This window comes from Carassius carassius, chromosome 2 (genome assembly GCF_963082965.1).
Source record: "Carassius carassius chromosome 2, fCarCar2.1, whole genome shotgun sequence".
NCBI classification, from domain to species: Eukaryota; Metazoa; Chordata; class Actinopteri; order Cypriniformes; family Cyprinidae; genus Carassius; species Carassius carassius.
The window spans coordinates 5,199,988-5,209,340 of record NC_081756.1 but is presented as its reverse complement, the minus strand read 5'-3'; the positions used below and the strand labels follow the sequence as shown (position 1 = coordinate 5,209,340).

At 36.8% G+C, this 9,353-nt stretch overlaps 1 protein-coding gene across 1 annotated transcript in view; it reads left to right on the top strand.

The window, feature by feature from the left end:
• The first annotated feature begins 387 nt into the window (after positions 1-387).
• LOC132096044 (Fc receptor-like protein 5) overlaps positions 388-9,353 on the top strand; it is a 59,233-nt gene continuing 50,267 nt past the window's right edge. Inside the window, exon 1 of the mRNA XM_059501163.1 lies at positions 388-1,621. Coding sequence (XP_059357146.1) covers positions 388-1,621 — 1,234 coding nt within the window. The remainder of the gene's footprint in view (positions 1,622-9,353) is intronic.

The window sequence follows — 9,353 nt, the reverse complement described above, 5'->3', positions numbered from 1 at the left end:
ATTTCTGTGTAAACATATGATAATGTGTGAATGCTGGAACCAATCTTTACGTGAATACATCAGTAAATGATCATCACTTAAATTAATTTAGATTTAGATTTTCCTTAAATTACAGTATTTTAAAAAATGTAAAGAATGTTTGTGCATACGAAAATAAATTTGTTTTAATGTTAACAGTTAATGTTAATGTTTACAGTTTTCCCTGATTGTTTTTTTTATCCATGCAGATATGATGAATATCTCAAATCCAAGATACACTGTAGCGATCTACAGCAGCCATCCATGTCACAGTTCATTGTGCCCCAGACTACTACATATCCAGTCAACCATCCTCGACAAAAAGCCATTACAGAAGCAATAATATCTGATCTGATCATTAATTGCAACATGCCCCTGTCTATCACTGACAACAAGCACTTCATTCACTTTCTCTCCATTATGGACCCAAAATATACTGCAGTGAGCCGCAGAACCATCACCTCAAGACTTGACACAGTGGTGTCTGAGAGACAATCAAAACTAATAATTGAAATGGCCACAGTTGAAAATCTGTCTGTCACTGTGGACATCTGGTCAGACAGAAGAATGAGAGGCTACCTTGGTGTCACGGCTCACTGGATGAACACTGCAGCAGATGCTATAACTTTGAAATCTCATCTACTAGCTTGCAACCGCTTCAAGGGGTCACATACGGGAGAGAGAATTTGTGAAGAATTTGAACAAATATGTGATCAGTATAAAATCAAACAAAAGATTGATCCTATAATTTGTGACAATGCACCAAATATGAAGAAGGCATTCACCACATGTTTTCCCAGTTCCCTTGAAGCAGATGAGGATGATGATGACTGCCTTGATGATGCAGAACTTTGGAGTGCCCTTCCAGTGGATGAAGAGGAGAGGCTGAATGAGACCTTGACCTCCAAAAGTCAGCATAGACTACAGTGCTTTGCACACACACTACAATTGGTTGTTGGTGATGGTCTTAAAGAGACCAGGGCTGTCAGTTCGGCTCTGGCCAAAGCATCGCGGATCAGTTCTCTGCTCCACACAAGTACTTCTTTTAAGGAGGAATTTGAGAAAGAATTTGGCCAACGTGGAGTGCCTGCTTCTGTTGTTACTCGATGGAATTCGACTTTCCGACAGTTGAAGTCCTTGCTTAGCTGTGACTACCAAACTTTGTGCAAGGTCTTGGATGTTAGAGGGCACAGAGAGACTATTTTTACTCTAAGAGAGTGGGCTCAGATTAAAGAACTGGTCAACATTCTGAAGCCCTTTGCTGATGCCACTGATCTCACTCAAGGAGAGAAAGTTGTAACCATAAGTGCTGTGATCCCCTGTGTTCTCTCCCTCAACAATCACTTGGAAAATCAGAAAGAAGGAACACAATACTTGGTCAACCTAATCCACAGTCTTCAAAGATCACTGCAGAGAAGATTCAAAGGAATCTTTGTCAGTGTAAACATGTCTCATCCAGAGACCAATGAAGGAATCCTGCCATTCTCTGATCCTGTTTATGTCAAAGCAGCTGTTCTTGATCCAGCCTTTGGGGTTATGTGGATAGAGCATGATGTATTGGTTGATGACAAGCTGAAGGAGCAGTTGACCATGGAAGTAAAAAGTAAGTTATAGGCTAATTCTATAATGAGACCCCATACTTGTAAATATTACATTTATTAGTAGTATTTTATTTATTTATTTTCAGAAATTGGAAGTGCTGCATAATAAACCATTAAAAGTTTGCAATCTTGATTTAAACACCCAAGTAATCTTATTCCTAAATGACAATGTTCAAAGTACGATCACAGCAAACATTAAATTCTGCATTGGCACTGCTGCTGGCCCAGAGAGAGCAGTTATCATGTATAAGTATTAAAATGAGACATTGAATCATTTATTCAGTTTCTGACTGCTTAAAAAAATCTTTAAAATTGAATATTTTTAAATAAACTAGAGCAATTAACATTTTGTCAGAACATTTAGTAAATTCTCTAGAATGTTGTGTAGGTTTATTTGTTTTTTTACATTTTTGTGTTTTAGATCTGATTCTCCGGGAGGCATAGAATACCAATATGTAACAGACAGGTGATGGAGATGAAGAAGAGCAAATCAAAGGTGATGAAACTGGGCTGTTCTTATACCACAAAAAGCAGAAGAAATCCACTCATTTCAGCCCTGCGGCCCAGCTCAACCATTACCTGGACAATTGTGATGGCCAGAACTGCCTTTTGTTTTGGGGAATGAACAGGGAGAAAATGCCTTCACTGTTCCAAATCGCAAAGAGGGTATTAGCTGTGCCTGCTTCAAGCGCACCTGTCGAACGTGTGTTCAGTCATGGGGGGATTATTATGCGGCCACATTTTAGACTGTTTCAATTAAACTGAATTAGACAGATTGGATTATGCATCTTAGACTCTAAATGTTTTGTGTAATCACAATTTTATTTTATTTTCAGATATTAATGTAGCACAGATATACATGTGATTCATATATATTGCAAATGTATAATGAATAAGATACATTATATATGTTTACAATTTCATCTTTTCTTTGCAAAAAATAAATATGTATCAACATTTTTTTATTTTAGTACTGTGACTTGACTTGACTTGAAACTTATCAGGACTCGACTTGACTTGCTTAGGGTGAACCCTTGAATTGACTTGACTTGCTTGATTTATCTGAACTGTGACTTGAGACTTGACTCGAGACTTGATGGTTAAGACTTGAGACTTCCTTAGACTTCGCCATGTGTGACTTGTCCCCACCTCTGGCTTCACTTGTCTCAATTGAGTTCCAATGGGGTCGCTGTGTCCATTTCTTTTACTGTCTATGATCATAGACAGGCAATCCGCCAAAATAAAAGTCGGCTGATTTTAAGCTTGAATATGATGAAAATGCTTTTGTATATTATTTTTAGATGCTTTTTTCCACAGCGACTTAAAATTGGGGAATACATAAATCGATTCTCCTGAAAGAGGCAATCAAACAAAGTAGTAGTAAATATTAGCATTTTATTTTTAAGTTTATTTACTATAAAATAAATGCATTTGTATTTAATACTAAGACTGCTTTTTATTTTTTAATAATATTACGACACACTATTATTTAGTTTATTTACTATTATTTAATAAAAAAAATAAAGTGTAATAATATTATAAATATTATTAATAAATGTTTTATAGTTGGATTTAATGGGTCACGCTATATGCAGTGTGAGGACCAAACCAAATCTCCAGGTTCTCTTATGAGAACCAGGCTGATAAAATTATGTGCACCCCTGAATATAATAGATAAATTAGCACTGCATTTTTCACATTTTATTATTATTTTTAGCCTACCTGAAGATTACACACACATAAACCATATATTATTTGTCATATATTATTATTATATCATCACATATTTGTTGTCTTCATGTTTCATCAGTCTAAACGTTTGTTTTTTATTCAGCTTAGCTTTGATAGCTGGATAGTTTGCTAGAAGGGAAACATCGCACATCAATATTGTGTTATTTCTTCTGAACAACAATTAATTACTGTATTTGACTTTCTGTACGAGAACACAATCCAGCTTCCAGTGTGAATTAAATATAAACTGCATGAGAGTTATTAACGCTCCTATAGACATATGCGGTATTCAGTAATGTGATATATCACTGTAATTAATATGCACAATATTTTTATCGTGGGCACTTCTAAATACCATGAATAATTACATATAAAAAATTATTCATAATTTGGAATGCATTTTAAGAATACTATTCCCATCAACTGGTCAAAATACACAACAACACCATTTACTGCTTGAAAGAGCGTGTGTTCTGATGTAATCAAACACATGAGGAACACGTGAGAGACGCGCTGAATGAAAGCACATTCACTCTCGGACAGCAGATGGCGCTAAATAATGAAATGCAGCTGTTACCCTGGAAACCCCATTAATAAAGCAGCTGCACTACTTTCTAAAACATATTTAAATAGCCATTCAAGTTTGTGGATTCGCTATGGTGTTCATCACAGCGCCAAATACATAAATATTTAGACTTAATAGGCTATTTAAAAAAAAAAAAATCTGGACTAGAACATGCCCTAGAGCAGTGGTTTTCAACCTGTGGGTGGCGATGGTATTGCAGGTGGGCCGCCAATTACTATTAAAATAAATAATATATTTCATATATATAATTAAATAACAAAACAATTTTAAACTGTAACTATGCTTCCACTATTCGAGCTCGCTGATTGGTTTAAGAATAAACCGCCAATTTATCTTAGATATTTTTGATGCATATTCTACAGAACAAATTCAAACATGCAGAAATGGCTGTCAACAGGCTCAACATAAATGGCTGTCAACATGTTCTCTCCTGACTGCTTGCTCCGCTGACTGTTTCCCGTTTTGCTGAGCGCTGCCAGTCCGAGTTATTTCCTGTTCATTGCCAGTTCATTCTAGGGCTGTGTGATTAATAGAAATCGTCAAAAAATAACGATTTGAGCGTGCGCGATTTCTATATCGCTTTATAGCATGATTTTCCATGGCCCTGACCTCCCGCATTATCCAGTCCAATCAGAATGCAGCGCCTAGTGCGAGAACAGAACAGACTGGGCATATGCCTAACTCCAGGTTCACACACTGTTGAGAGTTGTGAGTTTAAGTGAGAGGAGACACGTTTTAAGGGAGCACACTCTTCACGCGAGAGCAGCGTGTATCTGAGCAAGCACGTCTGGTTTTGTGACAGAGCAAAAGAAATCTGCGTGTGAGCGGAAAGATTCGCGCTCGTGCATTATTTTAATGTGCTTTCGCGTTACAATAATGTGCTCTCTATGCTGCTTCTGCATTGCATACACATACTGTATACACACTGCAAACGTGTGAACCTGTATAATGTATAACAAATCTAATTCAACACCTAGTGTAGTGATTATTTTGACTTATGTCTGTTCTAGAGACGTTACAACTTTTTGATAAAGCTCTAATTGGTTTTCTTTTGGAAATATGTTTCAAATTCATCCTAAATGCATTTATGACTATAAAGCATATATGTGTGAAATAGCAAAATTTATCAAAGAAATCACGATAGTTTTTCTGTTCATATCACACAGCCCTAGTTCATTCATTAAATACAGTTAACAATCTAGCTTCTGAGTACTAAGTTATTAACCCAACAATAGCGGGGTCAGTTCATCTTTTTTGCAGTGGGCCGCGCAAACATATATGTTTGGTTGTGTGGGCCGCCAGTTGAAAAAGGTTGGGAACCACTGCCCTAGAGTTTTGATTCTTTATTATTCGTTCACAATTTACATTAGGGCTTCACTAGTTAACATTAGTTATACTATGGGCGGTTGAATGCTTGAATCTGATTGGCTGATGAACGTTCTGAGGTGTGACATTATTTTCTGGGAAACGCACAGTGAATGTAGTTCCAGGCAGCTCTCTGACCGCATTACAGTTCCAGATCACTTCACATAGTTAACAGTAATAACGGTCACGCAGTTTGCACAAGAAGGTGTTGTCAGCGGTGTCCTGATGATGTTATCAGTTAGCAACTTAAAGGCTACACATGACATTTCTCAATAGAGATGGGAAGTTCGGATCATTTTATCAACTCTGACTTTTGAGTCTCGTTCAGCAAAATGAACGAACCTTTTTCAAGTCATTTCGTTCATTTTAGCAAAATGTAATAAAAATGTTACGTGTTACTTCCCCAACAAATCTAGTACTTACGCAAACATTGATCACACTACAAACAATACAAAACTAAAATGCTATAAGATAAAGAAAAGATTAATTCATTTTTTGCCGGGGTCTTCAGTCTGTGATTAGCTCACCTCATCTCTTGTCTGACAAGTCTTCGGTTTCAAGTCATTCCTTAATCACGTGACAGACCCATACGCTAAACCAATGCAGTCTGAGCCGGAAAGAGAATTGATTAGTTCATCTTGTATGGAAAGCCTTTTTAACGTTTAATCTATAAGCTGTATCTTTTTTCAAGTTACCTAGAACTTATTTTTTAGACACTAGTATATTTTCATTAACTACTAGTGTTTATTCTTTAGGTACTAGTGTCTTTTGTAAAGTTACTAGTGCTTATTCATTAGATACTAGTACTTAATAATTAGACACTAGTACTTATTCCAATAATGACTAGTATTTAATTAAACTATTCGTGTTAACAAAAAATAGAACTAGTACTTATTTTTTAGTTACTAGTAACTTTTTAGACCAGAGATATCCTGAACTTAATAGATACTAGTACTTTTTAAATTTGCATTTCTGCCCAGTATGGTAATTGTATGTTGAATATTAATGAGCCAGCATATAGGAGAGAGATTAAAAAGGAAACAGAAAAAAGGAGATGGATGTACTTTTTTTTAGAAAACCAAATAGAAAAGAAACAATAATTTGTACACAAGCACATAGAAAACATATTTTTGTCAGTTTTTTAACTGTAATTTCGTAAATATATAGCCTAATGTGTTTGTTGGTCTTTGAGTGACCTCTGCTGGCAGGATGGAGATACGACACCAATTGTATTAGCTGTTATTTTCCTATTTCTCCTCCAGTAAAAACAATAAATATCATACACGAGCTGAATGTTAACTTTATTATTAATATTTTTTTCATATACAGTCATGCCCAAAAATATGGACACCCTTGGTAAATATGATCAAAGAAGACTGTGAAAATTAATCTGCATTGTTAATCATTTTGATCTTTTATTATAAAAATTCACAAAAAAATCTAACCTTTCATTGGATAATAAGAATGGGGGGAAATATTATTATGAAAAAAATGTTTTTTCTCGAATACACATTGGCCACAATTAAGAACACCCCTAGAAATTCTTATGAGTAAAAAAACTCTAAAGTATATTCCCATTCATATTCACAATTTTGAGCACTCCAGCATTATTATAAACATGAAATTATCCAGCCATTGCTTCCTGTTTCACAGAAATATAAAGAGGAGGGAAAACAAAGCCCAAATATCCTTAATCATCCATCACAATGAGAAAAACCAAAGAATATATTTCTGATATCCAGTAAAAGATAATTGAGCTTCACAAATTAGAAAGTGACTTTAACAAATGAGCTAGAGCAGTGAAAATTCCCATTTCCATCATCAGAGCAATAATTAAGAATTTAAAATCAACAGAAAATGTTATGAATCTGTCTGGAAGAGGACATGTGTCTTTATCGTCCTAATGCACGGTGAGGAGGAGAGTTTGAGTGGCTAAAGACTCTCCAAGGATCACAGCTGGTGAACTGCAGAAAATAGTTGAGTCTCTGGCTCAGAAAACCTTAAAAAAAATTGTCAAACAGCACCTACATCACCACATGTTGTTTAGAAGGGTTACAAGAAAAATTATCCTAGCTCATCCGAAAACAAACTCCAGCATATTAATGTATCAGACACAGCTGGAACTTCAAATGGGACTGGCTTCTATGGTCAGATGAAATTAAAAATGAGCTGTTTAGCAGCAAACACTCAAGATGGGTTTGATGAACACAGGGATAAAAAGTATCCCATGTGTACAATGAAATATACAGCTGTTTTTTTTTTATGTTGTGGGCCTATATTTCTGCTGGAGGTCCTGGACATCTTGTTTAGATACATGGCATCTTTGATTCTATCAAATACCAACATATAAAAAATCTAAAAGTGACTTACTCTGTTAGAAATCTTATAATGGACCATGTTTGGATCCTCCAACCGTACAATATTCCAAACACAAACCTCAAAAACAACACAAAATGGGTTACTGGGCACAAAACCAAGCTTCTGCTAATGCCCTTCCAGTCCTCTGACCTGAACCCTATAGAAAGTGAGAGGAGTGAACTGAAGAGGAGAAGCTGGAAATCAAAAGGGTCTGGAGTGATTCTGGATGGCCAATGGTTATTAGAGAAAAACATTTATTTCATAATGATATTTCCCCCCATTTTAAATTATTATTATTCAATGAAAGGTTAGAATTTTTTGCATTTTTTAAATAAAAGATCAAAATGATTAACAATGTAGATTAATTTTCACAGCCTTCTTTGATCATATTTACCAAGGGTGTCCATATTGCCAATTTTTACTTCAAAGTTCTTAATTATTTTAGCTATTTTTACTCAAATTAGGGTTTTGCAAGCAATAATGACTACTCAATGAATTTATTTTTAATTCATACTCGTCGCCGTAGGGCGCCCTCACGCAGAAACTCCACAAGTGAGACTCACTGATGAAGTTCCAGGAAACTCAGCTTTCGCTGTAGATGTAGCTGAATAACATTCAGATAGACGTTTTACTGATGAAAGTTGATGAAAATAAACACTGACTGCGACAATATATGCTTTTATCTCTGCTCTCACATTGCTCTTATTCTGCGTGTTGTATTACCATGTGGACTCTGATTGGACAGTGGAGAGATACTCATGTTTATGTAGTGATCTGTTTAAATGAAGATATCTCCAAATGCGTTCTTACTTGTTCTTAATGAGGTTGAAGATATCTCCAAACGAACAGGGACTCGGAGTTATTCTGTTCCCTTTCAGTCGGTCACTCTCGACGCCACGTCGGTGACCGACGAATATGGGATATCGCTTTGATAGACCAATCTACTTCGAGTGTAAACTAAACAAGCCAATGCACATTGGCATGCAATTATTGCATCCAGCTGCCGCTGATCACTGCGTGAGTATAAGAGGGCAGCAGGTGCAATGCATACCAGCTTTTCGCTTCGGAGTCGAGCGTTAGTATCGCTCTGCTCAACTGTGTCTGCTGTGAACTACGAGTTCAGCACGCTCTCGGAAGCTTCGTGTGTTGGCGAGACGGCGCTTCAGCAGCGGTCGTTCCTGTGTCGAGTGGATTGCACACTTCAGGCTGCACTATCCCTATCGTGTTGCATGCGGCCAATTCCCCTGTGTGCCTCAGCACTAAAAGAGCATTTCCTAAAAAGCAAATTTCTCTAAAAGGGCTTCACGGGTGCGTGCGTCTTTGTAAAGACGATGGATCGTCCTTGTAAGGATGCCGTTTCACCCGTGCGTTTCTGGGTGCGGTCGTTACCTGGCAACGGGTGATGGTCACGATCGCTGCCTCACGTGTCTGGGGGTCCAGCACGCTAAAGTGGCTTTCGTGGATGAGTCATGTTCTCACTGCGGGAATATGACCATCTCGGAGCTGCAAACCAGGCTCCGCTACCTTCAGGGGGGCGGAGTCAATGTCAATGTCAATTTTATTTCTATAGCACTACTAAACACAACACCAGTTGACCAGTGTGCTTTACACCAATACAAAATACAAATATAAAAACAATACAAAAACAGTACATTTCATCTTTAGCCATATGCTAAATCAAAAAGATAGGTTTT